The sequence below is a fragment of the Scophthalmus maximus genome, chromosome 3, assembly GCF_022379125.1.
Source record: "Scophthalmus maximus strain ysfricsl-2021 chromosome 3, ASM2237912v1, whole genome shotgun sequence".
NCBI lineage: Eukaryota > Metazoa > Chordata > Actinopteri > Pleuronectiformes > Scophthalmidae > Scophthalmus > Scophthalmus maximus.
In genome coordinates this window covers 18,319,604-18,341,039 of record NC_061517.1, presented here as the reverse complement: position 1 = coordinate 18,341,039, position 21,436 = coordinate 18,319,604, and the positions used below count along the sequence as shown (strand labels likewise).

The 21,436-nt window shown below is 43.1% G+C and overlaps 1 protein-coding gene across 2 annotated transcripts in view; it reads right to left on the bottom strand.

The window, feature by feature from the left end:
* soga1 (suppressor of glucose, autophagy associated 1) overlaps positions 1-21,436 on the bottom strand; it is an 80,587-nt gene that overhangs the window by 45,659 nt on the left and 13,492 nt on the right. For both annotated transcript variants that reach the window (XM_035644548.2, XM_047330912.1), the window contains exon 4: positions 15,642-15,791. In XM_035644548.2, the coding sequence (XP_035500441.2) occupies positions 15,642-15,791 (150 nt within the window). The remainder of the gene's footprint in view (positions 1-15,641; positions 15,792-21,436) is intronic.

The following is a 21,436-nucleotide window of genomic DNA, read 5'->3' as shown; positions in this document are numbered from 1 at the left end:
CATGTCCTTTACATTGGTATGGTTGTTAGGCAAAAAAAAAATCCAATAGAGGATCCATGCGTAGTCAAGAGTTTCAGACGATAACAACACCTCCGTGGAAGAGGTTCTGATAATGTACATCCTAAGAAAGAGGCAAAAAGCGGCCACGTTGTAAACGGCAGTGGTGACAGATGTTTGTAGTTTATCCTACGAAAGTTCCACCATTGTTGAAATTTCCTACTTGTGTCCTGCAGTTGTCTTGCTTGAGCTATTTCCTACCCTGCCCACCCCCCACGTTGAGCAGTGGTACGGCTCTGTTTCGACCTATACGAAAGCGTTCAGAAGTGCACGAAGACGGAGTGCGGACAGGAGGATTCGTCCCTCTGCGTATCCTGTATGTATCTGACATTGAGCACAAATTAACCTTCATGATGTATTAACAACACTTGGTTCTGCGGATTTTTGGGGCCTTAGAGCAGTATACTTATATATGAAAATATACTTTGAAGAAATAACAAACATCCACCCCCCATTTCCAGTTGTTCTGAATGTTTTGCCTCATTATTCTGAGAGAACAGCACATACATTTTCAATTCAGTCCGTTTGCACAACGCAGCCGATGTCCCATCGTCTCCAACCCAGTAACTCGTGAAATTTGAAATGCACAAAACAGTCGAAAGTTCAAAAGTTGCCAGTCTTCCTGCCCGAACTCCTGTTTTTTTAAATGATTTTTGATGATGTTTCAGAGTCAATGTGCTGATATTCTAATAGTCTATCCTACAGCTGTGCAGGCTTGACCACATGCCAGCGCACTGCCCTGAACCTCCTGAATCTTTTTACTATCACACCTTCACACGGACATTTAACAACGCCATAAATATTTTGATAGTGCTGCTGAAAGTAGAATCAGAACTGTCCATAACCTCAAACTTCACCTTTAATGTGAACAAAGCTGATTTTCTTGCTCCTCTGCTCTCCCCCCTCCCCTCTCCTCTCCCCCACAGCTGTTAACACAGGGACCCTTGAAGCCAGTTTTCTCTTGAGGCCGTTGCACAATCAGTCCCTCCGGGGACATCACATAATAATCCCCCTCTTTCAGTCAGTCAGTCAGTGTGTGATTACATTAGAGCCTCTCTTCTCTTCGCTCAGCCAAGCTCTAGATACCCACAGCTCCATTCTGACCCATTAACCAGCCAGAAATGGCTTCGGCCCTGGATGACTGGGTACGGCTCGCTGCTGTGCTACAAAGTGCATCATCACCACTTGTGACCGTAACGCCAGAAAGATAGTAACAGGAGAGGGATAAACTCACCGTTTAATGTTTTGAAATCAAGTAAACATATTAAATAAGTAATAATAATGGGAATTTCAAATCTGCACTAAGTAACTTTATCCAATTGCTGTATGTCTCTAGCCACATTTTGCATATAAGCTACGACTGTTTCACTGAAGCACCACTTTACCATAATTACTCCACATCATGTAATTTTTGACGTATTGGTTGAAATTCGGGCAAATACAGAGATTATTTATTCATTATCAACTCAAGGTATTTTACTGAGAGAGATAGACTTTTCTTTGAGTTATTAAAAAAAAGAATGAACCTCAGTGTCGTCTACACTCTTATCATTTCCTCCAGTTGCTTTTTAGCGCATCGTTACTGTTTAGTGCTTTACATTTACCAGCTACGTTAATATTTGAAAAACACCAATTCAAGCCAGCCTCACAGGTTAAAAAACAAACTGCCTGGTCTTGATAACAGTGTTTACAGGGTGACGTGCTGGTGAGGAATCAGTTTCTTGCTCTGACTGTGAGGGAAAAGTGTCTAATGAAGGACGCTAATATACTGTGGGAAACAGGTGAGCTGATAACAAAAATCTGTTGGAGGCTCCGTGAGCTTTGATGGATTCTCTGGGCTACTCTTCGAGAGACCATTTGGAAAAGCCACTGCCATTATTCCTTAATCTGTTTGGAGAGAAATGCCAATGTTTAAAAAAGCTGAAGTAAAAACGGGTTCTGTTTACTGCAGCAGTTCTCTATTCACAGCACAGTCACAGAAAGATTCTAATTAAATTACTTCAACTAAATGCCTATTTGCTTCGTTCTTTGAGAGAGATGGAGATAGTGAATGTAAAAATCTGGGCATAATAACGATCAACAGAATATAGAATAGAATCAAGCATTCAAATGTTATATCTGTTCTCAAAAGCGTTTCAGGATTCAGATTTTATATCAGATCCTGTTCAGCTTCTGCCACAATCGATCAGAAGCCTAGGAAAAGGTTTTAAATGGTGATAAAGGTCGCTTGATTCAATCGGTATTGATCAGAGTCCTGGGACGGAGGGCCTGGCACACACACACACGCACACGCACGCACACACACACACACACACACAGACAGAATCAGATTTAAACTGATTTATCCAACCAAACCTCGCAAATGTTCAGCAAAGTCTCGGCTTGAACACATAAAATTGTTCGCCTGATCCTGAGACTGTCACAACCCCTCGGCATCTTTTACATAACCTGGCCATGAGAGTGATAGGAGCGAGAGAGGTGACGCTCTTTTTGTTCCTGTCCATCCATCCCAGTTACATAATTCACCAGTTAGGTAAAGAGACACAGTCAGATATACAGTACATGCAGTAAAAAAATAAAACTAAGAATAGATGTTTCCACTCACTCAGACTACAAGTAGGCTGCATTCAAGTTGAACTGTTTTAATGAGCTTTTGACATCCTGTGAACTGTGATTCTGTTGTGAGTAATAAAACACAGTCAAACGTTTCCAGCATGTCTTCTGTATTGGATGAGGGTGGAATATTTTATAATACCAACTTTAAAGCTACTTTAAAAAAAGTAAAATAAACATTATTTAACAGTAACCTCATTAAGTACAGCATTCTACGACATCTGTGGCTACTGCCTGCACTGATGAAACTATGACCTGAATATCTTTTTCAGATATGTGGTCAAAAAATAGAAAACGAGCGAACCATGAAATGATTCTGAACCTCGTCTGGGTTTAGACTGAAGTTGAAACATGCGTCCCTACTGCGGTCTTGAAGCAGGCACAGACACATCTCTCCACCCATACAAATGAGTCAAAACCACACGGGGACCAAGGTGGAGAGGAGAAAAAGAAGAAAGGTGAAAGGAAGGGAACCGAGAAACGGACAGAGAGTGAAAGAGGAAACAGTGACAGACACGGAGAGGACAGACAGGAAGGACGTGCCGACTGTCCTGTCAAAACACCAGCGAGAAACGATCTGTCCTAATGAGCTCGGCACAATGGGAGTACGGGACTGTGAATTATGCAACACGGAGCTACAGCAGAGAAACGGTGACAATGAAATACTACGAACAGGCATGTGAGGAGACCGTCGTGTAACTCTTCCCTTCACAACAGGCCTGAGGCACTGGCTGCAGAGAGATCTGGGGAACTGTGAAGCCAGAGACGCAGTTAGGTAATAATATAATATAATGCAGTGCATTAATAGGGCTGTTTTAACCATACAAATATTAGTCCATCCTCGATTTTTGTTCATTTATTCCGAGCCAGAAATAGCGTCCGTTGTGAAGAAGTGACCAAAAGCATCTGATGTGGTCAATAACTCCAGAAGAAGCAAATAAGTAAACCTCGAGTTTATCTTGGGCCAAGAAAGGTCTAACTAAAACTGTCACCATTTGATATTAAAGGTCATAAATCATCGACGTCCCGCTAAAAAAGAAAAGAAAAAAAACATGTTCTCCAATCACTTTGAAAAGAAAAATATTTCTCCATTAAACCGTGCCGAACTTGACTCTCTCTCTCTCTCTCTCTCTCTCTCTGTCAGGCCTACAGCTGCTGTGGAGTATCACAGTAGCAGTGTAACCATAGCAACACACGACACCCCGTTGATGTAGCCATGGCGACCGCGGTGCAGCCAGACTAGCATCTTGCCAGCTACTCGTTTTCCACGTCTCCGCTTCCACATCACAATAAGAGCCGGCAGCGTGGTGATGATGTCACGCAGCCTCGCTCTGCATCCAGGGGGAGGGGGGCGACCGAGTGGAGGAGGAGTGGAGGGAAAGAGGGGAGTGGAAAGAAAGAGAGGCGAGGAGAAAGGAGAGGAGAGGTGGGGGAAAAGGGTAGAGAGGGTGTGAGGGATATTTGAAACAGAAAAGACACGCACACACATAGAAACACACTGTTGTGACCCTACCTACATGTGTGTTTTACAAATGACCTATACGTTAAATCTCCTGCCGCTGCAGAGCAACGTCGAGACACAGCAGAGCACACATTCATCACCCATCAGCCGTGAACCTCCACATCCGTCATCCACCGTTGGCATGTGTACGTCTCGTCCACTGACGGTTAACACTCGCAGGGTCGGTCAGGTCTGCTCGGGACAGAGAGCCTGTTCTTATCAAATCTTATTGTGGAAGAAGTTTGCTTTAAGTCGTCGTGTTTCCATCATTCGTTACTTATATGTGCCGCATTTGCCACCTGTCAATGTGTGTGGGCGGGGCTGTGAAGTCCTGCTCCCTGACTTCCTGAGGATGGAGTGTAAGGCTACATCCACATTACATTGGGAACGCTGCCCACCCCGTTTTATTTTGGAAACTTCGGGGGAGCGTGTGTAGTATGTAGCATTATCAGCGAGCATTTTCTTCACCCCCAGAAAACAAACAAAGACTACCCAGAATACTAAAACCTCTCACTTGAGCATTTTGTGGAATAGGAGTCCTCGCTCTTTCATCAAAAGACAAATCTATGTTTTGTTTCGCGGTCCAGAGTTTCTCCAGTTGTTTTTCTGAGGGTGTTTCACCGAACCAGGAGATTTCAGTCTCTCCCTCGTTTGGAGTTATTAAATGAAAATCCTCCCTAAGGACTGCTCGTGTTTTATACCTTACACCTGTAATGAAGTTAGTGCTGCGAGGGAATACCAATGAGCGACCGTGTCCAGTCCGCTCAATCAATCATCCACACAGTGTTAAAGTCTGTGCACCATGAATCAATGCATTATCTGCCTTTTGACTCATTTAATTACCGAGACGAGTTCGGCTGAAGCGATTAAAACTATGAAATAAAAGCGAAAAAAAAGAAAGAAAAAAAACATGACCTGCTGAACTTTTCAACCAGAATGTGAGAACATACTGTGAGTGTGAAACTGTTCACCTGTTTCAGAAAGAGAAGCACTGAAAAGAAGCGACACACACCGGGGATTTGACCGATTATAATAGATTGAAGAAATTTGACATGATGAAGCTGTGAACGAAACTTTACTCATATTTTATACATAGAGCAGCGTAACTTCCAAAAGAAGCAATTTTAAAAAAAATGTGCCGACTGGCGATTTGCGGCTTTTGTTCCCACAGCTCAATTGTGAACTTTTCACTTTGCAGAGTGTGAAGCCATTAAATTCAAAGGCACTCTATCTACTTTTAAAAAAAAAAATCAAATGGCTTTATTGATTTGGCCCCGGGCGAGCTCGGCCGCCTCAAGCCGCCTCCATCCTTCCGCAGAGCGACCGCAGTCGAGCTGAAGCTGCTGAGCAGATGAACAAATATCCGCAGAGTTTTCATACGTGTTACACTGTGGAAATTAATAACTGTCAATGTGAAGGGACTCAATGTATGCGCTCCGATTCGATTATTGGCGTAAATAGTCAATTAGAATAATGAACAGTCAGGCTGCTTTTCTACAGGCCGTGAATGAGAACATGAATGAGAGCAGTGGGGCTGCGCGATATGGCCGAATCATCATCAGTCAAAATCAATAATTATAATTGACAGAAATAATTCAAGTGACAAACACTTGACGTGTAGTCAAGATAGAAGTTAATAACAAAAACATTTTACAAACCAATCATACATCCTACCTCCTCCTCACCATGTTTGCACAATGTGTAATGGATATATCGATATATTGAACTTTTGTTACTTTGCTGTTGATAAAAAATTATATTGCGATAAGTGTTGTTATTGTTTTATCACCGTCACACTAAAGCAGCAGATTTGTGTCTGTAGAGATTGTTGTGTGATACACTGACAGACTGTCTGTCGGAGTGCCACATTTGTTATCTTCAAAAAAAATATTGAACAATTCACCATGATATAATAACTCGACAGCTGCTGGATGGAGTGACATGGCACACAGTCGTGATTTTGGAGTTTCCTTTTCCATAAAAAATGACAGGATCCTGAAACTCAAGCGCAGCATCTCTAATTTTCGCCTGCGCTCTCTCCCGACTGAGACACGTCGAAATGTTTTCTAAGAAAAAAAAGAAACTATTGTGTGAAAACTGTGATTCATCTGCAACTGCTTTCCTTTTATTAACACAGAGCATTTAATGAAAATCTTTTTTTAAAGCCCCCCCCCCACACACACACACACACCTCCTGTAACATTAGTGTAGTAACTCTTCTCAGACAAAGAAGCTGGTGTACAGTAGCAGTGCAACGGTCTGATGAGCAGATTTCCACTGACACTTGATTCATGTGTTATTCATGAGCTGGGAGCTGCTCTGAATCACAGGCTGACGCAAAACACATTCAGTGGGATAACACGCACAAACACACAAACACACATGCACATGCACACAACAACACAAGCAGGGAAAGCACATTATGCAATTGAAAGGGAACTAATGTGGATCTATAGATCCCCCTATAGGTCTATAGATGATCACACTTTCTGCGTTCAAGAGTGCTCGTGTGTGTATGTGTGCGTGTGCGTGTGTGTATGTTTTATCTCCAGACACAATGGTCCCACAGAGACCCCCACGGATCCTCTGCAGCAGACCCCACAGGTGAGATAATCTGCTCTCCACTCAGCTTTTAACAGCTGTAAACCTTTTATATCTGTGAGAGCCGGAGAGAGACAGCATCCATCAACCATCTGCTCAGTCGCCCCCCCCGCCCTGCGTGGACGTCCAGATGCACACATGTCTAAAGCTTCAGATGCAAGTTACGTGTTCCACTAGACTGGACAGATGCAGATGTATGATTTCTATAAACTGAAATGATTGAAATGCACATTCGCACCCGTTTGCCACTCAAAGCAGCATGTAGCTGTTATAAAAGCAGAGAAATTCTCAATAATCCACCTGCTGCAGACAAAATGTCACAGTCATCACCAGGCTGAAGCTGACAACAGTCTGCGCATAATCCTACTTGACATGTAGTGCAACAAGTCGGAGAGAAAAGCTTGACAAAATTCTCCAGTTTTATCCATGTTCAAAACAAGGTTGATGTACACGCAGATTTCCCCGGCTCGGAGCGACGTGACATTTCAGAAAAGTGAGGTGTGCACCTCTCAAGAGCTGTGCAGCGACTGTGGGCGCCTTTTTCTTTTCTTGTAAATGCATTAGCATTCAGATAAAGTGTTCTGCGGTCAAATGTGAGCGGCTATCAGATATTTTAAATCGGGCACATGTGAGAAAACAGCAACTAAAAAAAAACACATCTTTTTTTATTTCATCCACCATGATTTCTCCATTCTCATTACAAGCTTGACACTCGCTAAATCATTTTTAAACCATGTGTCAAGGAAAAATCCGGTTGCAGCTCCTCTGACGTGAAGAGGTGCTTCTTTTATCACAGCATATTTAATATATTTAAGTTCTGGGTGGTCTATTGGACAAAATGAGCGATGTGACCATGACGGCTTACAGTAAGCAACCATGTCTAAATGAATCCTCCTTTGAACGTCAGACCCAGTGAGCGGTGTGTTGTTCTCCTCCCTGCAGCAGGGTCTCTATCACTAAATGGTGTCTCTCTCTCCTCGTCCTCCCTCCCTCCCTCCCTAAACCTCAGCTCTTGACCTTCTCCCTTGCGTTTTAACAGCGTTATTACTCCCCAGTCACCTCCCAGCGTCTCCACCAGCGGCTCTGCCCTTCAGTGTACGCGGGGCATCTCCGACAGACTCGTGTTACCTCTGCTGAGGCATGAAATTACCTCTGCAACCCCTCTACGGCTCCCTAAAAGATGTTTGACTGTTGCGGTGAGGCGGAGGCAAACACAGCGCCAATCGTCTGCGTGTAACGGCATCATCGTGTTGTTGCGTTGGCTCTGTTTTGCCACTGAGCTAATGAGAGACTGTTGAAACCTTCACAGATTCGACGGTGGGGGGGAAATGATGTGAGCGGCTGTGTGTATAAAAAAAAAGTCTGTATAAATCAGAGAGTGTAGCAGAAAACTGTGTGACACGGTAATAAACACAAAGGGCACGGGGGTCAGAGTGCTGGATGGGAATACAAAGTGTGTGAATTTGTATCCGCAGTTTATTTCGGTGGTGATGTTTCCATATCCTTAACCACCAGCTTTGAGTTGTATAAACCTTTCCATCTCAAGCAGAAGTGTAGAAAATGATCTTCCAGTTATCCGTCAGTTACCAGACCTCACCATTTATACAAGCTACCACAGTCCAGAAATACTCTCTACCATCTATGTTAACTTATTAATATCTGTATATACCGGAAACATTTTATTGCAACTCCCAAGTTTGCCACAATAGGAAAATGTAAAATGTTTCCATCCTTCAATTGTGTGTCTTTCTTTTTCTTTCCCTTTTCATTTCCCTCCCGACATTATGTATCTTTCCCTGAGCCCTTTTCATTTTGGAATAGCCCCTTCACTTTTTTTTTCCTGTGTCAGACTTTATGTTTCTTATGTTTTCCATCACTTCTGTCAGTCTTTCTCTTCTTCTCTCTCTTTTCTTTTTTAACCAGAGGCCTCGTTTGTCACTCTCATTCTAAATATACATTCCCTCTTTTGTTGTCTGTATCCTTTTCCATTCGTTGGTCAGTCTTTGTATTCCTCCTGTTTTCTCTCTGTTCATCCTCACTTCCCGTTCTCTCTCTTATTCCATTTCCACATTAGCTCATCCACCGTTTAAATATCTCCCCCTGTTATCATTTCACCCTCCTTTGACTTCCAATGTATAATACTCCCTTACAACATGCAGTGATCTGATTATGCAGCTCTGGTGGAAGCACAGTGAACCAGTTCATCATCTCACTCTTTTCCACCCTGCTCCTGCTTCTTCTTCTTCTCCAACCACAGAACATAAATAACCGTTCTTCATCCGACCGTCTTCTCTGATCCGCACATCATCTGGTTTCTGCTGTGGAGTGGGGAGGCTGGGGTTGTTATGAGGCCTGGTTTTCCCTCTGTGTTCTTCTAAGACCATCTTCGCTCTAATCAATCACTCTGACCCAGCAAAGATTAAACCCGAGCTGCTTTTGATGCTCTGACCCATTTAACGGCCCCCGTGTCCCCGCAGACAACTTACAGCTTCCTTCGTGTCCTGTCAGGCCTCAGATGGACCAGGGGGAAACAACACAAGTGTCATGACCTGCATGCTGCAGAGCAGTAGATATGGAGGGGGGGGGGGGGACTGGCCAGTGAATGATTGATACTCTGCTGTTGGGCTGAATTACATCGCTGAGATAAACCAGGTAACACCAAACAAAGGTGATAGAACTCTTCCCTTCATCCCAAACCGGAGCTTTTGACTGCGAAGGAGCAGGCGGCGGCATTTGGGGCACTAATCTGCTTTTGCACCGTCGCACTCCTGAGAGATGCTGCAACAATCCCACAATACCTTTCCATGTTTCAGGGTTATTTGTACTGCAAAGGAAAAGTGCAGCATGAATCTGTTTTTAGGAATCTTTTTTTCTGAAACACACTTGCTCATGAAATCTGGGACACCAGGAACTCATTTAGCAGCCTGAATCCAATGGTCGATCTACGGGCGACTAGTCTGCAACTATTCTGATAATCGATGAATTCATTCAGTGATTTTTTTAAAGCAAAAAGCCAAATGATGCCGGTTTAAGCCAAACCTATCCGGACACGAACAATATATAGCATTACCAGCTTAGACATTAGGCGACTATGACACAAGCTTGTAAATGATGGAAGGGAAAACCAAGCCAAAACTGCCGCATGTTCAAAGGGTTGATTGAGGCCTTAAATATTAAAATGCTGGTTTTACCCTCAAATTGTCAAACTATCTCTACAGCTTAATTGACCTTCCATTAACCCTGAATCTCTCTCTCTCTCTCTCTCTCTCTCTCTCCTCTACTCTACTCTGATGGGTTGCGGGACGCCAAATTTGCATGTGCATATTTGAATATAAAATTAATCATTAACTTGCTGCAAACTTTGCAACACATGCAAGCCAGATTAAAAGGTCAATGTAGCCATGAACATGAACAACAGAACTGTGGGCCAACGCCCTGTCTTTGCTTTTAACACACAAACACGCTCAAATACACACTACACAGTCTCCAGCTACCCTTTGCTCACATCCCTCGACTCAGTCCAAACAATGGGCAGCACTTCCTGAAAGTCAGAAATAACAGGGAACAGTTTCCTTCAGCAGCCACTGGGGTAATAGGTATAAGGAGGGGGGTGAATTTAAAAGTCCACTGACCCACGACAGGCAGACAGATGATGTGTATCACAAATCACTCACTCATCATCTCATGTAGACACTGGATGTATTACAAAAACTTAATACAGGACTCGACGTGAGTCGACGCCAAAATGATCACTACTCCTGGTTACCAGCCGGGTTGGTATTATTTTCACCCTTGTGAGTCTAAAGAGTGTGCGTGTGCACGTGTGTGCGTGTGTGTCACTGCACTATGCTTCATGACTCTGCGACACACAGTCGTGAAATTTTACAGGTGTGTAACTCAAGAATTGGAAGAGTTCTCGCACCTGATAAAAAGCAACAGTTAATCTTCGAGTTTATCTAAAACAATAAAAATGATTTCTGTGGACAGCGGTAACATGTAAATAAGTGTCTCTTTATGCGAGCTTTGGTCGAAATGAAATTGCTTTCGATAAAGGTTTTTCGAATGTCTGACGTTTATGGTTTAAGGATTCATGAGGGGCGAGGTTTGGAGTGGTGGACGCCAGAGTTTTCAGATCACCGCAAAACAGTAATTCATGTGCAGATTAGCTAAGTAACACTGTCGCAGGCGCTGGAACCAAAGTGCCGGGCTTTGCTTTGTCTGACGGTGCCACGCCTAACCATGCCGTCGCCACGTGCACACACTGTACAGTATACTGCACAGAAAGACGAGGGCATCAGCCAGCAGAGTCAAGTGTGTCGTTCACAGAGGACGGGAAGGCGGCATGGAAGAGGGAGAAAGAGAGCATGAAGGTGTCAATTTCATATTATGTATGTGTGCTCGAGGAGGCAGAGTGACCTTATCATCACACACAGAGAGAGACAGAGAGAGAGAGAGAGAGAGAGAGAGAGAGAGAGAGAGAAACTTCTCGAATGACCTTCAAGGGAAACATGGGATTAAAACACATACAGAGAGGAGAGAGAGACATGATCTACCTAAGGAAGAAGAACAGAGACTGAAAAGAACAGCCAGAGAAAAGAAAAAGAAAATGACAAACCGAATGGGAGAAAGCAGCAGTGAATAACAACATGCAGCATTTTTCTCTTCAGCCTGCAGTTACTCAAAGATATACATAGTATATATATATTTTTTTTCAATTAAAGCCTTTTTTTCCTCCTCCTACCAAGACCCCACATGGTACAGTGCCCCTTTTCTCTCTCTTTTCTCTCTCTATCTCTCTCCCTTGGTCCAACAAGGCATAACTCCCCTGTCCTCTCCCCCCTTTGTTCTCCTTTGTTAAATTTCTTTGTTTCCCCCCGTGTCTTTACCTCTGTCTTTCTCCGGGGGAATTATTCAAGCTCGGCCGACCAGCCATCCCTTGTATCCCTCCGTTTTCCCCCTAACCCTCCATCTGTCTACCTTTCCTTTTTCTTTTCACCTCTCCATCTCTCTCCATCCCTCCCTTTGTGTTTAGTCACCTGGAGGCAGTGTGGCCTCAGCTGGAATACAAGCTTTTTTTTCTGGGCAACTTCTCCGGCAGTCCGCGGAAACAAAAGGACCACCGGTGTTCAAGCTGGTGGCCCAGCAGAGGCAAACAATGGATCTCTCCGGCTTGTCACAGTTAGAGCAGCAGAAAGTTGAGATGTGAAGCATTTTTCTCTAACATGAAGACAATTGCGATTTGAGGAAAAGTGACAGGAGTCAATAACCTGCTAAAAAAAATAAAAGTAATATTGTTTAGGTTGGCAAAAATCTAAAAGACAGATGATTAATTGTGCAGCTTGACAAGCAGATGTAAAAGAATACTCTATTCACTACTACAACTACTCTCTATTTCAAATGTATACAATTTGAAAATATAATATATATATATATATAATAATAATCTAATATTTTTTTCTTGATATAAAAAAAGATATTAAATATTTTTTAAGCTGATTTGCAGATAAGATAATTTCACTATAAAATGTCCTACTTTGGCTCTGATGCAATTATTAATTCAGCAATGTCCCATCCATGTTTGTTAGTTCATCTTCATAATATCGCTGCTGATAGCTCCCTGCCCTTTTGCGAGTTGAAAATTTCAGTGAATTAAACATATGCTTTAAGGCATTTCAACAAAATTAAGAGTTTTGACACTTTTTTTTCAAATATCGGTTATCATTCTCTTAGATAAGTAATACTCGGCATCAGCCCGCAAAAAGCCTTATCGGTCGACCCCATATCATAAAGACATGAAATGGAATGTCTTCAACCTCCCGTTCCATTATCTGCCCTACACCATTCTTTCTTCCTCTGTCACTGTGATCAATCCTTTCCTCTAGCCCTCACCTTCGGATGACAAAACACCTGGAGAGGACACACCCTATCTATCCTCCCCTCGATGTCTCATAAACCTCCAGAGACACTCTTTCCCTCTCCCTCCATCTACACTTCCTAACATACATCCTTCAGTGACTGTAATCCGTCCCTGCCTTCATCAAACTCGACCTTGCCTCCTTCAAAGGTCAAACAGCTGGAACGTAGCAAATGGTTGTGGAAAGGGGAAGGGAGGATGGCAGCAGAGGAGAGGAGAGGGACAGATGAGAGGAGAAGGAGGAGGAGGAGGAAGAAGAGGGGGGAAAGAGACAAAAATGGAGAGGCGTGAGTGAGAGAGGGAGTAAAGGCTTTGGCATGGAGGAGGGAGAGGGCGGTGCGAGAGGGGGAGGAAAGGAGAAGGGAGGAGGAGGCGATGGACAGGCGAGAGAAAGAGATTGTGAAAGAGGAGGGAGCTGAGATTTAGAAAATCCTGCATCAGCATGCCTAGGGGTCTCTATGGGAGCAGCAGGGGAGGAGAGTGGTAGAGGGAGAATGGTAGGTGATAATAAATGGGGAGAAAGAGGCGGAGGGAACGAGGGAGGTGGGAGAGGTGGTGTTAGTCTGTCAGGGAGGGATGGGAGAAAGGGACAGAAAGAATAAAGAGGTGAGGGTACCTCTCCCTTCCTTCTCATGGTCTTTACTCGCAGCGCGGTACAACGGAGTGGTGTGTGCGTCGGTGTAAGACTGCGCTCAATATAGACGCTCTCATATGCACATTCTCAAAGGCAACGTGTAGATATAACAGTTCACAAAATACTAGCATATGGCTTCAAAGGGAACAATTATCCACAACAGTGACTGTGGGGCGGGGCAATTAATCTAAATATGGCTAAGTGCAATATCAAAACCACAGGAGCAGGTTTTAAATGTGGGTAAAATCACACCATTATAAAGGAAGTGGTGTGACCCTCACCCACAAATCACATTCCTCACAGGTAAGGGAACAATTTTGTTTCCTTAAATATACTTTTTTTTTTTATTGTATCTTTTTATATAAAATTCCCAATAAATTGGAATTTGTTTTGTTACAATAATAATAATTTACCCATCGTATCATGTGACCCTAAGCCCACTCATTACCTAAGCTAGCCTATATTTCTATCGACAGAATTAGCTCTGTCAAAGTTTTTTTTTTTTTTTTTTTTTTACATTTCTAGTTAAAATGTACCGTCTTTCATGTGTGGCGTTTCTTATTGAGATTATTGAAGCAGTTTCTCTTTCTGCAAATAAAGAATTAAGACTTGGTTCGCTTTGCACAGAGTAGACTGATCTCTCTCTCTGCAGCTCGTAGTGAAATATTGAAAGCCTGCAGCAGCAGCACAGTGAAGGTTTTAGCCAGCTTTTTAAAGAAGGTCGATACCCGTACAGACTGGAGGCTGCAGCCACAGCCTCACAATCAATAATTCACAAAGCTCCTTCGCATATGTGAATCACCAAAGGCTTCATTGTCTATGTGGTTAAAGGCCTTTCTGTCCAGTCCGTTGATCTGCTTCACACTCACTGTTTGCTTTATTGCACATATTTCATTTTGTAGTTTGAACTCTCTCTCTGCAAAATGTCACTTTCCTGTGTTTCTAATAACACCTTCATTTTTGTTTTTGTTTCAGTTTCTCACTCGTACTTGAATTCTGCTGTTTTTACTGTATATACAAAGGTATGAAAACAGACGAGGGAGACATTCCTGTGTGGATGGACCGTGCAAACACACACACACACACACACACACACACACACACACACACACACACACACACACACACACACACACACACACACACACACACACACACACACACACACACACACACACACACACACACACACACACACACACACACACACACACACAGTTCCCTGAAACATATCAGCTATGTGAAGAATTCCCCTCTCTGCAGGTTTAGCGTAACTCAACACAACAGACCCAAACACAGCTTATGCAACCACATTACTCAGGCTGTCAGCAAACAGACGCTGCTTTCAGACAGGCACTAAAGTTCGGACATTCTCCAGAACTTCACCGAGGCGGTCATGTACGGGACCTGGGTCGCTGCGGACGAAGCACCAACCCGCCACACACCCAGGTCACACTCACACACAAGAGAGGTAACAAAGCAATTATTTGTCACCTCTTCACTCGTCCACTCATCCCAGACAAGTCAGCATCGGGAAACACTGACATCCAACAAACGGCAAACTTGAAATTGTATCACGGCAACTCGCAGTCCAGCCAGACTGGAGCAGACAGACCCAGCTGCCCTGCCAGACACCCGGCCAGCCATCCAAGAAGGCCCCCACATCAGGGGCCTGGTCCTGGTCCTGGTCCTGGGCCAAGGCCGTGACCATGAGACCATCAGACATTTGGGAAAAGACACAATGAGCAGAAGCGAAAGAGAAAGAGAGAGAGAGAGGAAGGAAGGATTGAAAGATAGAGCCTCGTGTTCTGATTTTAGGACACAGGGGAGAGGTCAGTCTAGCTTTTGCTCAGAGCGAAGGGGGCAAAATCAATTTGTTTTGATTCATTCGCCGGTTTCAAAAAAGAATGCAACACAAGCCCTGTTGTGTTTGTTTTCACTTCAGCCGGCACTAACATCAAGATTCGGTCTCTCATTGCATCGCTTCACTGGCTCCACACTTCCTTCTCCGGTCCCTGGAGTGGCGGCGGAGTGGCAGAAACGGAGTCAGCACGAGATGAGAACAGAGACGGTCTCCCCGGGGGCTCCCACGCCAAGTGAGCACAGTAAACACTGTTTCCTTCAAAGGGCCAAAAGGACGACAGGCCAAACCTCAGAGACCTCAGTGTTTGGCTGGAAATTTTCCACTTAGGTCCTAAACTCAAGAGTGACACACTGACAACTCAACTTGTACTAGGTGAACTCGAGAGCCTCGCAGTGGGTGACCTCCTCCTGTGGGGGAGCAGACACACGGGACACAGTTTGGGGCGATTGGATCCTACCTTGTCTATCTCCTGCTGCAGGACCTGCTTGGCGACCTCAAGGTCCTGCAGTCGGCCCCTCAGCTCCTCGTTCTCCTTCTCCAGACGACTCCTCTTCTTCTCCACGCTGTCCAGCTGGTTGTGGAGACGGATGGACACGTCCTTCGCCACCTGGAGGAGGGTGAGGAGAGAGTGCGAGGGAAGAGTTTAGCTCAGTGCATCAGTACATTTTGAAAAGCAATTGCTTTTATTGTCCATTTTAAGAGAACGCAGACATTAGGGGGGGGGGGGGGGCATAATTAATAATTACACACACTGTTAATTGATTTCCTTTATACTGTTTGCATCAGTTCCAAAGCTTCATAAATGTGGGGATATTTTCAGATTACCTCCGGTTTTATAATAATCTGCTAATCCGACAAAGATACGTGCTGACTTCATTTTGGTTGTTCTATGTTAACATGACCCCCTTAATTCGTACAAATGAAAACTGTTGTGGCTCATGTATTCTGAGTCGCCAGTACCATTCTTCGACTTTTTAATTCTACCTCACAGTCGCAGACATCGATGCCTGGGATCAACCCGGGATAAACAAGCACACGATGCAGTGAGTTTATATTCCAGGTGACGCATGTGCATGACTCATGATTTTTCTCTCAACTGAAGTACAAACGGTGTTGCTGTGAGTAACTCCTGCGGTAAACAGATCTGAAATTCCACAGTGCCGACCACAATCGCTGTTAAACAGTCATCGGGGGATACTTCTCGAGAGATTACTTTTTATGATGCTAATCGCTGTTTGGGTTAAAGGCAGGCTCGGTTTTTCGTTTCACTTTGAGGCATCGGGAAATGTTCTAGGACTCCCGCCAGAGCATACAGCCTCAGTTAAAAGACCTTTTATTTTAGCTGAGTCTGTGAAGTGTGTGTGTGTGTGTGTGTGTGTGTGCGTGTGTGTGTGTGTGTGTGTGTGTGTGTGTGTGTATGCGTGCGTGTGTGTGAGTCAGCGGGAACTTTCTGCATGTACACACCTGTGTGCATGGGGGAGATATTTTCATCTAATAAAGCCAAGAAGATAATTAATACCACTCTGGCTGATCTTTCATACATAATATGATCTTATGAAAGTGTGTGATTACCTCGCCACCCACCCCCACCCCCGGGGGCATTTATTCATTAAAAGTTTCTAATGTCAGAAGTCAAACTAAAGTCAAGCCTCGCGATAACTGATATGAAAACTGCAGCCAAAAAAAGCAGCAGTAAAAGAGAATGATCATTTGATTTGTTGTTAGAATGCTCCAAAGCTTGTTTGTTACAGTTGTTTACTTTATTATTCATAATATGTATAAGTGTTTGGTCCATTTTAGTACCTGTATGGTAACTTCGGCACCTGGTAAAGTTGCTTTTTATGCTGCAATACATGAGGCATCAATTGTTCCTGTTCCGTGGCTGCAGCCTCTTTTCATATTTGCAATGCAAATACAGTTCAACATTGTACGACTTAAATTGAGGATGAAAGACTCACAAATATTCAAATAATGCATTGAAGTTTTCACAAACACTGTATTTGACCTAAAATTTGGATTATTTTCTATATAACTGATGGATTATGTGATCCCCAAAGTGCCAGAAAAAAAACAACAACAATAACGTTCATCATTTTACAATGATGACGACAAAGAAAAGCAACAAATTATAACATTTGAGAAGTTGAAACCGGGTGATTGCGAGCATTTTACTTGACAAGTGAATTTGAAAGTAGCAGGAGATTAATGTCCAATCAATCAATTAAACAATTAATCAGCTCCATTCATTTTACAGTTTCAGCTCTTTATGGCAATCGTAATTTTCTTTGGCAGTTTCATTAAAAACGACTTTGGTATGTTTAATGTGACTCCATGTGACAAAGTATATATATATATATATATATATATATATATATATATATATATATATATATATATATATATATATATATATATATATCTCAATGTTGGCATGCAACAACATGATGTATTCAACTTTGTGGTTATGAAAAACCGCAGCATCAGTGCATTCTATTGAAAAGAAATTGTTAATTTAAGAGCTAATTTGCTGAAATAGATTTGTCCATTTGAACTCAAACTGATTGCCTGGTACTGCACGGTGGTGTAGCACCTTCGCCTCACAGCAAGAAGGTTCTGGGTTCGAATCCCGGTTCAACCAGGGCCTTTCTGTGTGGAGTTTGCATGTTCTCCCCGTGTATGCGTGGGTTCTCTCTGGGTTCTCCGGCTTCCTCCCACAGTCCAAAGACATGCAGAATGGGGTTAGGTTCATTGGAGACTCTAAATTGACCATAGGTGTGAATGTGAGAGTGAATGTTATCCGTCTCTGTATGTTGCCCTGTGATAGGCTGGCGTCCTGTCCAGGGTGTACCCCGCCTCTCGCCCAATGTTAGCTGGGATTGGCTCCAGCGACCCCCCCCCCGCGACCCTTAAATGGATAAAGCGGTAGACGATGAATGAATGATTGCCTGGTTCAATTGAAACTATGAACTGTGTGTTTTCATTCTAAAAAGGCTGTATTAGCTTTAATGATTCTATATGGCTACATCCGCTTTCAGAGAAATAACCCTTATATTAAATCACTCAGTTTCTCATGAAGGTACTTAGTGCCTCTAATGATTTTATCTAGTGGGATGGTAGGGGTGTTTGGTATCTGATGATTTAAGACTTGCGTTGATAGGTTTTTTTTAATTAGAGAGTGTAGGCTTTGTTATTCACCAGCATTTTCTGAGATAAGAACTATGGATTTTGTAATTTTTTCAATCTAAAATGTGTTAGATCTATACGCACAAACAGTTGTGGCATTGGACACATGGGTCCATTCAAGTCCGACTTGAGTTATTTAATAATGAAAAAATGTTAATGTTAACAATGTTAATTTGGGTCGCTGCATATCATATCGTATATTTTCTTCACAGTTTAAAAGGGACAGCTGAATAGTAACTGCAGCTCTGGCGTAATCACCATAATTAATACTTTCACAACTCGTAATTATATGTGAGCGGTTGTGCTGCATTTGTCTGGTGTCTGTTTGATTCACAATAGCACAATTTGTGTTTCACTATTCATCTGCCAAATCTCTCCAAACACAATTTGTAATTCTGTGTATTTATTGTGTGCCCATGTATGTGTGTGTGTGTGTGTGTGTGTCTGTGTGTTTGAACCTCTGCCACTGTGCAGCTGAGTTCCACAATGCCTCTCTGTACTGCCCACTCTCATTCTATTCAATCTCTCCCTGAGCTCCACCACGCTCCAATTCATGTTTTAATATGTTGGGGGTGTGTGTGTGTGTCTCTGTACACCTCCTGTACTGATCTCTGTCAGATTCCCTCTTGTTTACGTTCCTAATAGTTCCCCTTGTATTCTATTTCTATTCTATTACTGTCCTCCATCTCTTTTATCTCTCCTCCCACTCACTCTCTAATAAATGTTTACCTCTAATAGTTACGTATAACAATCCAAAATGTATAAAACATAGCTTAGGTTAAAAGGTGTATACATGAAAATATTGACCAACCCTCCTAACGGCACTAGCAGTCAAATCCAACTGCAGGATCAGCGTCCCGCCTGAATCACCAGCCACCAATTTACATACTGAAGAGTGAAGACCTGGAGTGTATGTGGTTGATGCAACACTCACACAATCATCGCAGAGGAGTTTACACCTCAGAGGTACAGTACACAGCCTTAATGTGTGGGCTGAAAGCTCCGGGAGCTGTATGTGGATTGAATCGGACAGAAACTGTGATTGATTAACACTGTGTGCTCAATTTTGTTCGCTGCATCAATACTGTAAAAAGAAAACAGCTTTTAATAAAGGGTGTTTTCACCCCTGCTGTTTTATTGGCTTCTGTTTCTCCTCATTTATCTTCCTCTTCTCCTCCTCTTCATCTCTTTTCGACCCCCTCTACTCAATTCTATAATGTTCTCCTCTTCAGCCTTTGACTCTTGAAAAATGCAGCGTTGTTGTTCTATGTTGAAGGGAAACGTGAAGGAATTTGACGCCATTGAAGCTGTAGTGTTTTACCCAGGCAACAGATCTATAGGATGTAATTAGGATTCTCTCAGGGTGCTTGGTGAGAGAGTGTGTGTGTACTTGTGTGCAACACAGGGAGTCCCTTTACTCACACAATGCAAAACAAAAACACACACACACACTAGCCACAGGGCAAACAGCAATATCATTCAGGAACTGGCAGTTTGTTATCAAAAGGAGTTTTGCATTTACACGGCATGTGGTTGTGGGTTTGACTGCATTCGACAAACAGAGCCTTGTTCCTCCTGTTATCCAGTCTGTCTGCTCTTCAACTCAACACACACGCACGCGCACACACGCACACGCACACTTGCACACACACACACACTCTGCTGGCTGAATGTTAAATCTCTCTGATAAAATCTACTGGAAGAGATGTTGTTAGAGAGATGACCGTTATGGAAACACAAAGCAGTGTGTGTGTGTGTGTGTGTGTGTGTGTGTATGTGTGAGTGTGTGTGTGTGTGTGTGTGTGCACGTGTGTGTGTGTGTGTGTGAGCGATTGGTGTCATGAAACCAAGTGTATATGTCTGAAAGTAATTTCCATAATGGAAGATATCCTCTATATAGATTATCTATCTATATAGATAGATAATCTTGAGCGGCCCACAGATGAGTCGTCGGCCCACATCCCCTCACGTGCGGTGAGTCTGTCCTGTTCAGGAGCAGTGGGTGGCAACAGTACGCGCCTGGGGGACACCTCCGGTCTTGCCCCTGAGCGGTGACAGAAGTATACTCCTAACATTCTACTGAAACATTCATGTCCTTCGGTGTGGGAGGAAACATGGCAACCTGAGAAGGGCCTTGGTCTGCCCTGCTGAGGGACCTTCTTGCTGTGAGGCAAAAGCACCAAACAGAGTCACTTCGCTTGAAATTAAGTTATTATGCTGCTACCACTTCAACGCACAGCAGCAAGTCCTTCCTTTTTTACCCTTTTTTTTTAACACAGTTTGTGTCTGAAAGCATTTCTGGCGATTGCACCATGGCAGTATTTTTTGATTAACGAAGAACAGAAACCTTTTAATCTTGGAACCACAACCTTATTTATGGGAGCGCTTTCACTTTGCTTTTTGTTGAGTATTTAAGCTTCCTGCAGGGGTTTAGTCATTCTGTTGTAATATAAAATAGACAACTATTCATAATTGTGCAAAATCTGACAAAATCACTAATTCAATCTGCAGTTCCTCAGCGGAAGATGCAGCTAGAGGAGTTAAGCCTGTCGTCTATCAAATCACAAATTACTGTGGTTTCATGTTGGGGAACATTGATTCCACTGAAACTGAAACATCTGAGGTGTTACAGGCCTCAACCTTGGAGGTGACAATATACATGTATATATTTATTTTTTTAATGAAAATGTGCCTACAAATTTAGTCTCTGTGCAGAATTATCGACTGGATAGTGATTAGTTGAAGCCATCGTCAGTTTATCATAGAAAATAATATTGCAGAATCAGCTGGTAGCTGCTCCGAGAGATATTAAGTGTCATTGAAAAACGTGAACCCTTTTTTTCCACAGTCACAAGGGTGATCCTTAAGCAGCTGACAAACACACGCAGGCTGCTGCTTTGTCTCCATCTGGTTTCATTACTAATCCGACATGTTTCACGACATGTTTACTTTTCTGTTGCAACACATTCTTTTCGATCAATAACGAATTAACCAATCAGACAGCCATACTTAACAAGATAAAGGACCAGCTGTTTATGTACAGTGAAGTAATTCTTTGTATTTTTTACT